General features: G+C 39.2%; 1 protein-coding gene across 1 annotated transcript in view; it reads right to left on the reverse strand.

The window, feature by feature from the left end:
• LOC144082296 (teneurin-1-like) overlaps positions 1 to 18537 on the reverse strand; it is a 138291-nt gene that overhangs the window by 90087 nt on the left and 29667 nt on the right. The window contains exon 4 of the mRNA XM_077609342.1: positions 377 to 620. Coding sequence (XP_077465468.1) covers positions 377 to 620 — 244 coding nt within the window. The remainder of the gene's footprint in view (positions 1 to 376; positions 621 to 18537) is intronic.

Genomic DNA, 18537 nt, shown 5'->3' on the forward strand with positions numbered 1-18537 from the left:
GATGAGCCTGCCTTCAATTTGAACTTGAATCATCTTCTTAGGGACTCACTTCCTTCTCTGACGCACTTTCAGTTTTGTATTCCAACTCGTCATATGATAAAGATGAGTCTCGACTACTGTTTTCCACCAGGTACTGCGCTCTGTGATAGATCCTTCCCTCCCCTTATGTCATTGGTTTCAACTATGCAAGGGCAAACCATTAAATAAATCATATTTATTGTACAATATATATAGTTGTGGATATCTGTGAGTATTGATATTCAAATTTAAATTTGACTTTGACAAAATTCTATTATATAATTAGTGTGTGAAAATCTGTGATGGTACGATTCAAAGGTCATATCAGAAAGTTATTAAAATGTGTATATTCCCATACCTGGTCTCAAGGGGAATGTTGCTGTTCAGCACCCAGCTGTCATGAAGCTGTGCCTGGTCTGTGCTTGAACTAGTGTCTGCCCCCGGAACACCATGGCTGGCTTGACATCGTGTCGGCATGGTCTTCCTTTGCAGACTGACTTGAGTGTACGGTGCTGGGCGGGCGCAGGTGCAAGCATGGGGTGGAGGAGGAGGTGGCGGTAACGGGCGAAATGTGAACTGACCACCTGGACTGCTTGGCATCTCTGAAAAAAGGGGAGAAAGAGCATAAACACTGTTTTATTAGCAAAACGGTCCAAAAATTGTACTAGGAAGCCATAAAACGCAAGTCAGAAGAGTATTGTCAACATTTTGATTGACATAAATCTATTTGATAACTTCCACTACTTCCCTATATGTCTGGTTTGATACATTCCCAGTTTCCCCATAAAAAAAAGATCATTGCTTGTCCGCATCATAAGAGATCACATTTCTGACTTAATCCTCACCCACCAGAATAAACTACACATATGAGGTTTATTAGGAGATGTGTTGCTCTGTGGAATAAACGAGCCAGCTGTAACCTGCTGAGACTGGTAACCCTGAGGTCAGGCTGGAGCTCTTTCAATCCGTCATTTAACATTCTCTTCTGCTATAATCCTCTACACCGTCATCCCTGCCGGTGCTAAAATGCTTCAGATAGTTTGTATTTCATGTGTGACAGCAGCTGTGTATGTTTATATTTATTCATGAATGCACATCAACTGCCCAGAGACTTTCATTTTCAGTGTTTAGGGGAACTTGTACCATATGGATGTATTACGGTTCCACAAACACAGCAATTAACAATGAGAATTTTTCTCTAAACAGCAACTCTGTGCAGCAATATTGAAAAACAATGAATGGATGTTGCAAACCAGATGAAACAGTTTAGGTGAAAAACACGTTTCACCAAAACATAGTAAATAAGATATATGTTATGCATATGCCACCCAAGAATGAGGTTATGAATTGTGACACCCACGAGTGAAAATTGGGTAATCAAATATTGTTCTCATAATCAGTGCCTAACCTGATCCCAACTATGATCGGTTTGTATGGTGCCACTTTTCTCGATTTCAGCAGTGCTCTACAGTCTTGTGATAAAAAGGATATTATCCATTCCCTTGTTAAACTTTTGCATTTGTGATTCTATCACTGGTGAAAATCCTAAACATATGATGGTAAAGTTACATTTCTATTGGTGTAATAATTATCCACATTTTCACGTTGAAAATCCAGGTTTCACATGAAGACTAAAAACATCAACGCAAGTGTTTAAATCTTTACCATGAATTTATCCTAAAGAGCAAGTATCTCATTTTGGTAAACATATGCACTATTTGGGTGGCATGGTGAAAGAGTGTTTAGCACGCCTGCTTCAAAGTTCTGGTTTCAAGGGTTCAATGCTTGGCTCCAGCCTTACTGTGAGGAGTTTGCATTTTCTCCCCGTCCCTGTGTGTTTTCTTCGGGTACTCCAGATTTATTCCACATCTCAAAAACATGAAAGGCAGGTTGATTGAACACTCCAAATGGTCCCTTGTGAGTTTGTGCTTAAATAGTAATAATTTGTCTCCTTGTGCAAGCGATTGGCTGGCAACTGATTCAGGGGTTACGCTGTGTGTGTGTGTGTGTGTGTGTGTGTGTGTGTGTGTGTGTGTATGTGTGTGTGTGTGTGTGTGTGTATGTGCGTCTATGTGTGTGGTACTTTGGTTACCCATGAATATATGAAATTATAGTCACAATGATAAAGTAGGCTCACTATGGATACAAAAAAGCCTCACAAATTGGCCATAGGGTTATAACACCACATGTTTACATCAGGTTTTGTGGGTCCTAAATAAAATAAACATGCCAGAGATTTATTATGTACATTGTGGCAAGAATTCTCAGCAACATGACTGTCAAGTGTCTATAAACATTTCTGTGTGACATCTACTGTTATGGGGCCATCTGTCTGGCCTTAGCAAAAATGATAGACAGTTATGATGACATTTACTATGGTTGTATATATCTGTGTATTTCACATTAATGTATTTGTGAGTGTGTGTGTGTTCACATCATCATAGGAACTGGCAAAAACAATTGGCTTTGTCATCTTTTAAAGGGCACCGTTTCATATTGATCTTTCGGCAATGCCTATTTGTATTTGATGAATTCCTTGAACAAGTGATTAAATATGCGTGCATCATATTTACACTGCTGAAATGACATGGTCTTTTTTTTTTAGTCACGACAAACCAATTGCTCATTTCACATATTTATTTTAAGTTTTCCCTGACACATGTATTGCAATCTCACCAAACAACCCTCCTCCATAGTTGTTTGATGCTTGCGGCCAACAGCAATGATGCACATTGCAAACCCACACATGATTTTGTATTTTTAGTCTGCCTAACCGGTTTGTGTGAAGTTATAATCGTATGCCAACTTGTAGTTTGATGACCATTTTCATCATGCTTGGTTACTTCTTGTTTTGTACTAAATCAATGAGGAGATGGAAAAAGATAATCCGGATTGAACAGGAGCGTATTCATTTAGACCAGAGTAAATGACAGGAAATTAATTTTTGCTATCACCAGGAAGTGGTGTTTCGGCAAAAAGTATAGATGCGGAAAACATGCAGGTAATTTTTTGCCTGACTCAGCTCAAAATATAAATAAGTGTTTCCTGCTTTGGGCAATCAATTATATATATATATATATATATATATATATATATATATATATATATATATATATATATATATATATATATATATATAAGGCTTAGCTCAGGGAAATGTTAGGGCCCATGCTCCCAAACACCCTTGCAAATTATGGATAACCATTTGATCTAGTCTTTTCCATTGTATTCAAACACACTTCCATTTTTATGCGACAAGACAGATAGACAATGACCACAAGCTTCGCTGCTCCAAAAGGAACCCTTAGAAGTCAGTCAATGTAGGTTAGAGGGCCCACAACATTTCTCCACTTAGCCTGGAGTTCAAAAACATCAACTCAACTCGGTGGGTAGCAGATAGAGGCCAGTGGAGGGACCATTACTGCTTCAGAAGACATCCATGACAGTGTGGAGTATCTTTTGCCCTAAGGTTCCTCTGGGACTTAGCCCTCCAGAAGCGGTACTTTGGAAAGTCGGTTATGAGAAATCTTCAGCTTTTCGTTATATAAGGGGCATGCATATATGAAGGAGGGAAAAAAAAAAAAGTAAAAACCTGATGATTTAGTAGGCTAAAGGAAACAGTAACAGCAGGTATCTAAGCACATTATGAGTGCATCACAGAGGGTGGACTACAAATTGTATTCAAATTGGGTGTTTATGACAAATATGGGATTTAAATTCAAGTCTTTTCTGCCAGGGAACACACACACACACGAGCACAACTGCAATGGTAAAGCCAAGACTAGATCCTGGAAAAAAATATCACGAGCACACTGTGAGAAAGTCATGTCATACTTATGTACATTACGTTTTTAAGTTTTGAAATGCCTTACTGTACAGTTCATTTTTGTTTCAATGATTTCATTTTTATAATCTTAACGAAATAGGCTTTCATAGATAAACAGTTTATGCTATTTATCAATATACAACTGACCATAAATTTTAGTAATGCCATCGAACTCACTGCTCACTCCTTCTTATCATATGGCCAGTGCTCAGATATCCACAGTTAACATTTTAATACTGATAGTAGTTTTTAATAACTTGGACTAAATTCCCACATAGCCTCACTGCTGTGCTAAGATAAAATAATTATGACTATAAAAAGGTCAAACACCAGAAATAGATGCTGCCACCCTTTATCTTTCCTTTCTGCAGGATTAATCTTACTTTCACTAACCTATTGTACCGTATATATGTTATAATTTGTCTTTGTTATCTCGTCCAACATAGTAACTTCCAGGATGTCTCATTTAATTGTTTGGTTCCTGATGAATTTGACACAAACAATAATGATATCGATAAAAATAATAACACCCAAGAAAACTGGGAGTAAAATTGTTAATGATCTTGATGAAAAAGTCATCGCTGAAGATGATTTTACTGACAACAGTGTCGGCAATAACAACACTAACGGCGAAGATAAAAAACATTCGTAATAACAGTGCTGACAGAAACGCTGATAATTGTATTGATGACATGGGGCTTAGAGGCAGCAATTAGAATAAAAACAGCCAATGATTCATCTTTGTAGACACGGGAATAAATGGCAGGGACTCCATTTGCTAAATTGACACAATCATATAGTCCAATTAAGGGCAGAAAATTCAAATGAAGAAACCGAGGGCACACAGCCCTTTCCTCTTTTCCCAATCGATTTTCATACAGACCATGATAATTAGCAGACATGCGTCATATGGCTTTTTTGTATTAAGTTTTCCTCATGTGCACAGCTGAGTGTGTGTGTGGGAGGGGGGTGTTTATCAGTGTGTGTGTGTGTGTGTGTGTGTGTGTGTGTGTGTGTGAGTGTGTGAGTGTGAGTGTGAGTGTGTGTGTGTGTGTGTGTGTGTGTGTGTGTGTGTATGCATTAGTGTAATTGCTTGTTTGTTACCACATCTTCAAAAACAACTCCACAATTATGTTTAGGCTTCAGGTGATTCTGAAAGTAGCATTTCCCTGGAGAAGGCGTTGAACCTTCTAGAGTGGAGCGCTAGAGTTCTAAAGCGGAAAGCTTAGCATCACTCAAGCGCTTCACTGCAGGGGCCTGCATTCTCCAAATTAGTTTTTTTTTTCCAAATACACACACTTGTGTGCCATTTTGATGATCAATTTCGGAAATGCAATGCAAAGCCCATGCTTCACAGACATGAAACATTTTATATTATTATTATATATACATTAAAGTTCCCTCTGCTTCACAGATATATTTATTTACAAGGTAAGGGGGAAAGCCGAAAATAGATAGTGACAGAACTGTAGTTGAATGGTTTCTGCAAAAACATCAACAAATGAAAACTCCAATGTAATCAAATTGAAATTTATACGTACTTTTACAGCTGCTTGTCTCATCCATATGGTACCCCAATGAAAGGTTTTAGTGAAATAAAATAAAATAATAACAAAGGAAAGGCAACTTCTGGCTGTTAAATGTCTAGAAATGTTATTCAATTGAAAATTGAGTGTGTGCTATTACCACATAACAAGGACTACTACAGGTATGGCTCATATCATTACATATCAGCATGTACACGAGCCTTGGAGCCTTTTTACTGATGGGGAATAAATTAGTTGCAACACTGACCATTTCCAAGGGGAGGATAATGTACATTGTTAGAGACTTGACCACGGCCATTGTAGTGATTATTGCACAATCCCAGATTTTATACGCCTCACGATGCTCTCGCTTCTTCCCTCTCACTTCTGCTTTCCGATGAACACACGCTACATCTCCCTCGACCCCAAAGCAATCACAACAAGCACACAAAGAATATGACGGATTATTGCTTTCACTCACAACTACACACACTATTTTTGTGACTCCAAACACTAAAATTGTAGAAAGTAGCTAGGCTTGACAGCAAACAAACCAATATGAAGACATTCCTTGCAGGCTAAAAAGAGAGATGAAAATTCAGACAGATGTATTACCGCAACTCCAGCGAGTGAGCATGAAAGAGAGAGATAGAGACATGGAGACAGAGAGGGAGAGACAGAGACAGACAGACAGACAGACAGAGAGAGATAGAGAGACAGACAAACAGAGAGAGATAGACAGACAGAGAGAGACAGAGAGACAGACAGACAGAGAAACAGAGAGACAGACAGACAGAGAGAGACAGACAGACAGCGAGACAGAGAGAGAGGGTTGGTAATTAGAATGGGCTCTGAGGAGGCACAGGCAGTGGAATGAATGCAAATGAATTCAGTGGTCTGGCAATGTGCTACACAACCACACATTTCATAAAGCATGCCTTTTAGACATGAAACTACTTGCATGAATAGAGCAGGACTACACAGTAAGCAGTGAGTGACATGACTGTTGGCACACACATGGAAACACCGCACGCAAGTAAACACGAGTGTGTAGATGCAAGGAAAACCATTGGGCCTGAAACAAATACTAGCCCTACAGTGCATAAGGAAGAACGCAGATGGAAAGGCACAAAACCACAGAGGCACAGTGTGCTAATCCCTGTAAATACCAAAGTGTCGCTTGTGAAAAGAGAAGGGGTGAGGCTGTTTGTTCCAAGTGAACAGCCACAGCATGTCCCAGAGCAGAATAAACAAAACCTTCTTAATTGGTGTCGATTTGGAATGTAGTGATGATTCATCATGCGGAGCTCGCCAGTAGAGTATTGGAAGCCCAATCATTTCTAATCCATATGACCTTGACAAAGGGCCATAGAAGGACTATAACTCCTTGTGTGTGTATTCTTTGACAAAGTCACCCCATTGAAACTGATGTTACAGCTCGTTGGAAATGTAATCCACCAAAGTCAAATCACTTCACTGATTACTCAATCTCAAGCGGGAGCAAATCTTTATGAAGCACTCAATTCTCCACTGTAGTCATAAATCAGAAAACTATAAGCTTTCTGTGTCAGTGATGGCACACCAGAGACTTGTTTCTATAGGATGCTACTTTAGCAATAAATCTCATCTGCAGTTGGTTGTACAGCACGATTTATTTGACCTGAACTCACCTCCAGGATTCAAACAATTGCATTCAGCTACCACATCAAGCCTGAATCATTCAGAATTTACTGAAGGAGAAAAAAGGTCAAGTGTGATGGTGTCCTGCTCTTTACTAGCTACTGCTATAAATGAGTCTGATTAACATGTTGCATTTACAATCTTAACCCAGAGCCCAAGTTGTGTTTTATTTCGCCATGGAGTATCCATGAGCGGCCCGGTGACTGAGTGGTTAGCGTATCGTCGTTAGAGTTCAGCGGTCAAGGATTCAAACCTAGGTTGGTCCTCACTGTGAGGAGTTTGCATGCTCTGTTCTTGCGTGGGTTTTCTCCAGTGCTTCCCAAAAATATGCATGGTAGGCTGCTTGAACACTCTAAATTGCTCTTAGGTATAATTGTGACCATGTGTGGTTGTACGTCTCCTTGTGCACTACGATTGACAGGTCACCAATGTCCCATGCCTGGTGCTTATTGTCATCTGGGATAGGCTCCAGCACCCCCATGACGCTGACATTATGCATGTCAAATCCCTGTTGAGATTACAGCATTGAAATGAAAGCATTTGGAGAACGTGTATTATGGTTAAAAAAAGGTGTGAGATAATATGACAATCGGTTACAAACAAATTTGGCAGCTTCGTGCTCAGACTGAACAATAGAGGAAGCGTGTTGAAGAAAAAGAGTTTATTTCGTACCACCTGTGGACTTGCCTGCCAGCCATCTTGTGGTCAATGAGGTGAATGCAGCCAACGCCCTGGGTCAGTTTTAACACAGTCCAAAGACAAGTATGCACTTGCCCTCTGCTGCAACAACACCTTGCCGTTCCACTCCACCAACTGTTCCCATCACACCAATCACAAAACAAGCCCACACACACTTTCCCTCACCGTCGACCCACTTCCTCCATGCTCACCATCTTTAAATCACTCACACCAGGCTAAGCTTAACAAATGAGGGAACAGATGCCCCACATCAGACTGCAGTTGCCCTCTGCTCCTCGTGTGTCCCCAGAGAGACAGCGGAATACCGTCAGAAAGGTCCTTTGCTGTCTCAATACGTGCCTACATGTTCACACACAACCACAATCACAACCCACCATGAACACACACACAAAACCGGACACATAAAATACACCCCACTTGACAATGCTGGGATTACCACAATTCCGTTTTACCGCAAACTCTGAATATATAAAAAAAAGAAAAAAACTCTGTTTAATAATAAACACAATCCTAATAAAAAAGCATATTTTTGTTTTTTAATATATATTTTTCTTCTTTTTAAAGGTAGAATTGAGAAATTTAGTAGTCTCTTGAAACTGGCACAAATTCATAAAGAGGTTCGATATAACATCAATGATAAAGTAAAACAAACAAATGTATATATTTTTTAAAGGGATGGAATCGGACGATAACATGTAAGGCTTTTGTGTATTTATCCATAGTTTCATTATCATTTGAGTTACGGAGTAGTGAGTTTATTTTTCTCTGATTCACACACAATGCCTGAAGTGGGATTTGAATTAATAATTCTGAAAAGAAAAAAAACTTCACAAAACTATGCTTGGTACACTGATAAAAAGTGCGATATTAATATGAAAACAATTTGGGGAAAAAAATGAAATGTTGAAATCCCTCTTTTGCTGCATAGTGGTCTCGCCTGAATTCGGTGCGAGCAGGCGCAGGCTCCATTCTCATTGGTGGCAGTATGATTGTGAGTGTGGCTCGTCGTCTGTTTCTCTGTGTGCCCTACGGCTCGCTGGCAACCATTCTAGGGTGTAGTCTGCCTTTCACCCGAAGTCAGCTGGGATAGGCTCCTGCAATCCCCACAACCCTTACGAGGATGTGCGGTATGGAAGATGAATGCTGTGCAGCGACTTTGTGATGTGTTATCTGCATTAAATGTTGTGTGCATTCTGCTTTTGGAATACATGTGGCTTGATAGCACGCTTCAAAGTATGTCGATATCAAACAATAGGATCATTTTAAAGGTCAATGACTCTCAAGCATTACTATATATAGTGCAGGCCATTGAGCAAGGAGCTTGCCAGAAGGGAAACCAAGTGGTCACATCAGAGAAACATCACCGGGCCAAAGAATAACAGTGTTGGAGATGGTCCCTGTGGCACAACAAAGAGCATCTTACATACACATTTATGAAGACATTGTTTGCACCGATGGATATATTGGTACTACTGCAACTATTGCAGCCGAGAAATTGTGTTGATTGAATGTATCGGAAATAACTAGTGGGCGACCTGGCGGATGAGTGGTTAGCGCATCGGCCTCACAGCTCTGGGGCCATGGGTTCGAATCCAGATCGGTCCATCTGTGTGGAATTTGCATGTTCTCCCAGATCCTGCAGGGGTTTTCTCTAGGAACTCCGGTTTCCTCCCACATTACAAAAACATGCACGATAGGCTGATTGGACACTAATTTGCTCCTATGTATGGGAGCGTGAATGGTTGTCCGTCTCCTCGTGCCCTGCGATTAGCTGGCCACCGATTAAGGGTGTCCCCTGCCTCTTTCCTGGAGACAGCTGGAATAGGCTCCAGCACCCCCGGCTACCCTAATGAGATTAAAGCGGTTCAGAAAATGAATGAAATATCTAGTACTAAAATGTGAATCATGAAAATGTTTTTGACTAAAGGTTTTGATTTTTTGGAGCTGTTTAATGGTTTCAAATTATTTCGGATTGGGGCCCAAGAATTATAAAACACCCAGACAAATATCTCCCTTTCACTCAATAATTTACAGAGATAAACTGTTGAGGTGCTACATGTGTTATTTTTGGTTTTATTTTGTTGTTGTTGTAGTTGTAATAGAAAATTCAATTTTTAGTATTTAGTGTGTCCACTCTATAGATGGCCAACGCTTAGACAAAACTGTCACAAAAAAATTAACAACTGAGAAAAACATACACAATTGCAACCATGTTCCCACAGATAAAATATGCTACTGTCCTCCAGCTCACCCATGTTTTTTCTCCAGCTACAACAGTGACTAAAAGGACCACTAACCATTGACACAGCAAAAAGAGATGCAAAAACTAGAAAAAGCCCATAAGTGACCTCGTCTAAAAGGGTCAGTTGGCTAAAGGCGCTAGAACTTTTTAAAAAAAGGGAAAAAGGACAAAATTATAGTGTTAGTGATTATTGCAGCAACAGAATCCAGGGAAGGAGAGTGAGACAGAATGCCGGCCTTAATGTAGTTTGTAATTGTAAGTGTTGGTCTTTTATAAAAGCCAAGAGTATTTGGTCAGGCTAATAGACTCAGCTCTCTAAATCCACCCTGCTATGCATTATTCAACAGCCATTAACTATCCCCTCATCTGGGAGGCTTTATGAGTTCCATGATCGGCTAGGGTCTAGGCTAGCGACATTTAAGGTGTCTGCATAGGGAGTGGTTTTAGCAAATATATGTATGCAAGAATGAAAAAAACGTGAAGGATGGGAGAATCAAAACAGAAAGCTGACGAACGTAGCATGTGATGTGGCATAGGCGATGATCCGTGAGATGCAAATAAATACAAGCGGGGAAATATATGTACGATATAGCTGGATGAAAGCCACAGGTCATATGGGAGACATGAAAATGGGAAGGCTGGTGCAGGGAAATGAGAGCACAAGTGACCGGTGGAAGGTTGTACAGGTACAGCAAGGTCTATGGAAATAGCTGTCATATAGAAAGAAGCATTGGGTCAAGGCAAGGCTGGAGAGAGTGGGACAAAATGAAAGCGAGATGCCAGGCAGAAGTGGCATTTTCTGTTGGCCAAGCATATAAATGTCAGCAGCTCCTTCCCTCTCCCCTCTCAACCTTTTCTCCTTTCAATCCCACTAACCTGACTCTCAAATGGCTCCTTCAACGCCACCTCACCCTTATCTTTCTTAATCTCTCCAGAGCAGTGCTAGCTGTAATTTTGCATTCGGTGACAAGAAATGGCTGTTTGCTTAGTGGCCAGCACAAGGATGCATATGTGCGTGCATGTGCATGAAAGTGCGTGTGCACGTTTAAGTGCATCTACACATCTGAGTAATGGGAGTTAAGCAGACTTGCCAGACGTGTCCCAGGACTACCAGGTTCTTCTGACCCTCTGCGCTATCCCAAGGACACATGGCTGTCTCTCTAATTAAAACACAACCTTGACACTCACATATCCTACACTCACACGCTGCACACAACCTGCCGGTCTTTCTCTTAAAATAGCATTAAAAGGAACACACAAAGCCACCAACCCCCGAATTAAACACACTCCAAATAAAATTCTCCCTGTTTTGAAAGCAGGCAGCTCCCAGGCAGCCATTTCCACCATCTGTAGGCAAATTCATTGCACCAAACAGAGGCCCCAATTTTTATGAATAACATTTGTTATTGCACACCTTTTGAGGGAAGATAAAATTGTCTTGTGCATTTTCAAATTAGTTATTTTATGTACTTCTTTAAAAACAAAACAGTTCTATTTCCATTAATCAATCTCGACATAATATCCCCAAAAGTATCTATTTAGACTAGGCCTCAACAATGTCATGTTTGAACCGCGACATTGTGATGTGTGCACGCGCAACACTCACATCGCACGACGTGTGATGCTTTTATTCTTTACTCATTAGTTTTTATCATTCTGCTTCATATCAATCACGTCTCTGATGCAACGTGTTAATACATTTTAGTGCAACATGTCCCTTGTTTGTGTGGCAGTTCCATTATAGTCAAAAGGACATTTACAAAAAAATGCAATTATAATTCTGCTCAGATCATAATTATTTCAACAAAATAACAATTAATATCACTTTAGTACACTATAGATTAGAGTGCCAAACCTATTGACAGGCATCATTTACAGAAAATATCCCATTGTATATGATAAAATTATCTAATGTTTCAACCAATGGCAAGTACTATATTTTGTGTTAACGTAAGAGGAAAACGAGCACTGTTATATATTATGTTTAACAAACTACTGTGGACATCACTCATGACGTGCCGGATTGAGACAGCTTCTTCATTCTCCTCCAACAGACAATTTAGCGTGTTTACTTCCTTGTTAAGCGCGTGAGAGACTCTGATTGAGGCATTCCAAGGAGGCAATGGCGTCCTGTCACGGCAGGTTACCACTGCAGCATGATTTAATGAATCCGTCTGTCAGAAGACGGAAAAAAACGACTATCAACTACAGAAGAAAATGTGGCCTGCCCACTCAAACTCACACAGGAATTGTCAGTACTCAGGTTATTGCCCATACACATGCAACTATGTTCTCCATTACACACACACAAATACACGCACACACAAAATATAAAGATCATATCAGAATATAAATACAAGAAAGATGAACACCTGACTCCCACATGCATATTTAAGTGGAGGCCTTTAAGGGCCATTTTCCTACTGTACTTAAATGATGATACATATCAATATTGACTACAAGACACAGACTGATGTATATGTAATTCTCCGTCTAAATCCAAATGTTTTCAAAAAATTAGGATGGCAAAATATTGAGGAGTGTCTATTTGTTTAGTTGAGTTCCAATTTGTTTCCCTGCAGTTCCATTTACAGAATGACATCATCAAAAAGTATCAGGTTAAACGATATTTCAAGGGAACTACCCGCAAAATGTTCTAAATCAATAAAAATGTGATTCTTTAATGAATTAATAATTTGGGGGATGAAATTGATGATACCTGGTTAATTGTATTTGAAGTGGGTGGACTCAACAGGAAAAGGCAATTTCTCCCCCCCCCAAAAAAATACATTCTTACTCCAACGCAATATAAAACTTACCAAAAACCATCCCTGCCCTGTCCGATCAAGGCAGATTTCTTTCTTCTGCTCCCCAGAAATGAAGGGGAGCAATCACATCAGTCAACCATTGGGCACCCATTAAAGCTCCATTGTATATCCCAACCAGTTCACCATACTGGCTGGCAAGAGTTCTGATTAGCGTCAGGCTTTGATTGTTCCACTGAACAATCAGTTCTTTCATTCTCTCTCATACCTGCTGGCTAAAAAAATAAAATCTTTGTGCGCATATGTTCAGTTGCTGAATGTAAGCCTGCACTTTCGGCTACAAAGTACTGAGTTGAACTTCAATGATCTGCCAATATGTCTTGGCTTTACAATCCATAACTTCAAAATGCAGCACCATTTTCCAAGAATGACCATTCACACTGGCCATGAAAAAGGTTGCCTCTTTACAAATACCGCTCTCTGTGGCCATAATATGATAAGCTGCAGAGGACATTGTAGTTCTCTCCACAGTTAATACATTTTGTATGGATTGTCTTGGGGCTAAGGATACAGGGAGTTGCGAGATCAATAATCCGAGTATGTCTGGAAAAGAGGAACCATGCTGGGAGATGGGTAAATGTTCTAAAGGAGCAAATGCTATCTGAAAACAGCAAATGCCAGGAATCTCACAATATTGAGTACTCCGTCTCAATTCTCAAGCCAGCCGGTGGTTTATGATCTCATCGCATCTCATTTTCTGAACCATTTCATCCTGACTAGGGTTGCGGAGGGTGCTGGAGCCTATCTCAGCTGACTTTGGGCCAGGATTTGAACCCAGGACTCCCACCGGGGCGTCCTTGGTTCATGATGACTGTCTGTATTTAAAAAGCAGCTCATTAACAATTTGCTATGGATCTCACATCGCAAAAGATATCCAAGATTGTATAAGGGAAATGTGGGTGACTCCTTAGAATCTGTAGTGTGCCACTCTAGACCAAAGCCCACTCCAACATTTCTCCGTGGAGCTGATGTCAAAGTCTTGCTCTAAATAGAGAATAGTGGGTTGTCCTTTGAAATAGAGGGGAAAAGGGTCCCGGATTTAAATGGCCTTATTTGCATGGGAGAATCCTTCACTTAAGCCCATTTGAATCACACACATGAGCAGCCACACACGATCGAACATACACACAACTTCTGAGCATACAACTACACAGAGACACATTTTGCCCCCTATTTCTAGAGTCAGAGGACATTAGCACTGCATCTATTTCTGGAAGCCCATTAAGGCAGTAAAACATTTAAGAACTGCCTGGATTGATTCCAACTGTCAGAATTACCCGTTCTTTCCCCATTTTCCTTGTGCATGTAAAAAAAGCTGACACAAGGCTTGTGACAGAAACATGTATTTGGTGGCGTTTCAGACTCACCTAAGTGAGTAGGCCTGGGCATATTGACTGGATAAGTGGGGTGTAAAAAAGTTGAAGGATTGGGGTTTCTTTCTCAAAGAATCAATTATTTAACAAATGAATATATATAGTACTGTTTTTTCTTGACAGGCTATAATAACGATCAATTGCTTTACTATTTATTTGCTCATGTATTTATACGTTTGAGTGCCATTAACAAGATTATAAACTTAATAGCATCAATAACGAGGGGGAAAAAACATCGTAATCATCAAGTCATCATAACTAGAGTTACACTGAAAATCCAGAGCGTGACAATATTTGTGTGAAAATTTACCAAATGATTTTGCATGACAAGCAATTTGTATTATGCTATCAACACTTGAGTCTGGGAATTGTTTTAAATTTATAGTTAATGTAACTTGACAAATTTATTTGAGTTAGGATATTTCTAAAGAGTTTGGGTTACAACTGTTTTAATGTGAGTGCGGGTCTATAATCTCAGCGGTGCTGGTGGCTTTGTCTGCCTTGGTATCCTTATTTTGGTTTTTGGCTTCGTTCAACAATATTCCTTTAAAAATAGTTCAATATAAGAGGACATTGAAATGCAATGTAGCTTAATGATGACTTATCTATAGCTGCAGATTCACATGCACACACACAGGCACAGATGATTTTAAATGTGCGTTCAATGAGAAGCAAGTCTGCCCCATCTCTGTTCTATACATAAATGTATAATGTTCTGTCCGGTGAAGACTAAAACCATAAAAGCAGAAATGCTACGCAAGTTTAATGTAAAATGACAGATTCCTCACAGCTCTTAGTGGCCTAACAACTCAGAGAATTCTCTATTTCCCAAAGAGGTGTTCATATAAGTACTGTGGAATGATAGCATTCTGAATAGCTGGAACACAACCTTGACCCTGTGCCTTCATAAACTTCAGGAACTAGACATAATGTTACCCAGAACATTATGTCCATTGCAAAGCAACTATTTGTGCTTGAACATCTCTATGCTTCTATCACGTTAAATTGTATTGTATTACATTACATGGTGTTACTGAGAGATCCGCGCGAGTGACCTTGAACTCTGAGATGCAAAATCCTTTAATTTTTCAGTATAGCCTCATAGGGGTGAAAGCAATGTATGTAGGGTGAATTCCAGCCCGTAGGAAATTTTTAGAGATTGACGTCATATTGTTTTTGTGTGTATTTTGCTAAGAATTGCACAATGATCATTGACGGTGAAACGAAATGACCACTAAGCAGAACACAGATGGGGTTGGACACTTTTGATGGGACCATGTTGACCCACAAAGTTAAAGAATAATGAACCCTTTTCCAGATCATCAACAGAATGGATTGAAATATAATTGGTTACGGAAATGTAATAGATTGTTCATTCAGCCACCATTCCTCTACAAGGATTTGTGGACAGTGAGTTCACATGTATCTTGTAAATATGTGGTGTCCTATTTATTGAGAGCAAACCTGCAACATTGACGGCTACAGAAAAAAAACTCATTATTTTATTGTTTGTTTATTATTAAATTCTATGTTTTGTTATATCCTCACTGTATTTGATTAAAGTAACCCTAAAGTGAAATTACTTCTGTTTTTTTTAAATCAATTGAAGACACCAGTCCCATTATGTTTTGGGCTTTTGGAAGGAAAGAACCACACTTCCAAAGATAAACCCTTTAGGCAGCGAGCGTCTGATTTACATAAATACACGTCTATTTTTTTTAAATCCAATAATACATTTGAGCCAGCACTAGTCAAAATATGTTACTCATTAATATTCCACTTGCCAAATAAGATTTGAACATAAGAAATAACCAACTTCAGTGTGGTGCTTTGTTTGTCAAATAACACATTGTAGATCTGCATTGATGACAAAGCTCTATGGAAGGTTACTTGCTGCTACCATGTATGTTGTGAATATTTATTCAAATCCTGTCAGATTAGAGGAACAGTTTAAACCCCTAAGAATTCATTTTGTGAGTGTATGTACATATATTGACAGTGAAGATGTATTTCCTCAAAAACTAGCGGTCAAATTACTAAGTTTTAAGCTTCTCCTGATTATGCATACAAAATGCATCTCACAAAACACTTGTTTTTCTGAGCAATATAGAAAAATGGGATTCTATAATGAAATCAGATTCATTTGGATGTGAGAACCTTCTCAATTGCAAGTGTTGAGTCACCTTTAAATATCAGGGCACTCTTTAAACCTTTACGACTCAATTTTTAGTGTTCTGTGTATTGATGAATTTTCTCTCGCAGGATAATAAAATTAAGTGGTTGAAATCTTAGTTCTTGTAGGTTTCCAATTTATTTGCTGGTTTACTAACACATTCCTTGAAAATCCATGGCATGCTTGCCCAAGCCTATAAATTAACACTAATGGATGAGATCACAAATGTTTGCTTATAGCGACTAGAACCGGACCAGTTCTCACCTCAGTAAGCGGGGATAAACTCCAGCTCACCGGTGTCCCAAATTAGAATAACCCATAAGCAAAATGGTTGTAGGGAGAAAAACAGGTATCATTCCATTGCACTGAACTTCAACCTTGTCCTGACTTGTTAATAATATTCTTTTAAAGATGTTTTTTCAGTGTGTGTTCTTTAATTCATTTTCAGTCGTACATCGATGTGCTATTTCTATACATTCTTGCATATCTGTAAAAGTACTAATCAAATAGATTTGAACAGAGATTTGGAGAATGAAATAGCAGATAATGGTTGCAGATTAAGTTTTTCCTCACATGTAAGAAATAAAAAGGCATTATAAAGGCTCAAAGATTGTTAAACACTGTTTCATAATGTTCTTGTGCTTGCTTCAAAAAGCACATTGTGTTCCAAGTATGAAGAGTGTGAATGTTATCCGTTTTACATGAACTTGGGTTACCTTATGCAATTAAGATTTCACTTGTTGTTGGAAATGTATTAGAAAAAATTAAATAAAAAAACAAGGCCATAGGTGTTTCACTGGAAAAGAGTCAGAATAACACTCAAGTGTTTATGCCCATAATTACATGTCTCCTTGAGAACAGTGAAATGGAAGTATACTGCTACATCTCCGACTTCGCATAAATCAAGGATGAAAGCATAATTGGGAGGAGTTGACGGAGGGCAACTGAGGGCAAGGACAGCCATTTCAGATATTGGCTTATTTTTCGTTCAACCTCCCTTTGCTTTTCCCACTCTCTCTAGTGCTGACACAACTCCAACGCTCGCCCTAAAAGCATACCAACTATTGTCAACCACAAACCCCATTATTGTTGTGGAACAGGTACGAGTTGGCTGAAACACAGACTTCCCCGAGCTGCACATCTCTCCACCCATCACACAGACTCGGTGAGAACTGCTCATTCGTGAATGGTATAGGGGATGTCCCTTTGCCCCCACTCAAGGCTCTTACCATTCTCTTTGTTCCATCACTGTAGCAAAAACAATGAGTAAACGCAACAGTATCTTGAATACGCCACCGGGACTGTGGTGAAGTTAGTAATAGAGGGACCATATTCACTCAGTATAAAACTCACAATGTTTTTGTCCCTTCAACACACCCAGGGGTATACAACAACAACAAAAAGGTCCCCAGGAAGATTCCAATTTATTTTTGACAATAATTGATTCTATATAAAGAATACAGTAACTCACACCATATTTTTTAAAGCTTTTTTAGCTTTGAAGTAATATATTTTCCTGACCATCAAGTGCACTTAAGTCTTAAATTTTCTCAGGGGTAAAGGGGTTAAAGTTCATGCACCTGCTACTCAATTCAACCATTTGTTATAAGGGCTCCTTCATACAAGATAAACACCAGCCACATCATTCTCATCTGAACTGGCACCCACATGCTTCATCTCATGCATTTTGAATCATGAAATTCTATTTATATAGATGGCTTGACTAAATATTTGATGGATAATATTTGTTGAAAATGGGCATCCATGACAATCAAGTAGGTCCTGCACATCAATGTGGACTCAAGTCTAATTCAAACTATTGCTTTTATAAAACCAGAGAAAAAACACTGCCCATAGAGGTTATCTTTTGCATGCATTAATTTAGAATGTCTTTTATTGATTATTAAACTAACACTTATTCATAATTCCGCTTGTTTTTCATCCTTATCTTTATCCTAACCAGTGTCTTATCTTTTTCAGATGAAGTGTTGCAGAATAGGGTTTTATATGCAAGATGAAGAACTGCACTGCTGCTAACCAGAACGTGCTGTAATTTACATGACAGTGAAATGGCTTCCATCACACTTGGGGAACAAAAGATTACCTCCTTGCTGTCCTTGATCAGAGAATAGTTCATTTTGATGTGCTCTGTCAAAGCAATATATAGTAATTATA

Source organism: Stigmatopora argus, chromosome 9 (assembly GCF_051989625.1).
Source record: "Stigmatopora argus isolate UIUO_Sarg chromosome 9, RoL_Sarg_1.0, whole genome shotgun sequence".
Taxonomy (NCBI): domain Eukaryota; kingdom Metazoa; phylum Chordata; class Actinopteri; order Syngnathiformes; family Syngnathidae; genus Stigmatopora; species Stigmatopora argus.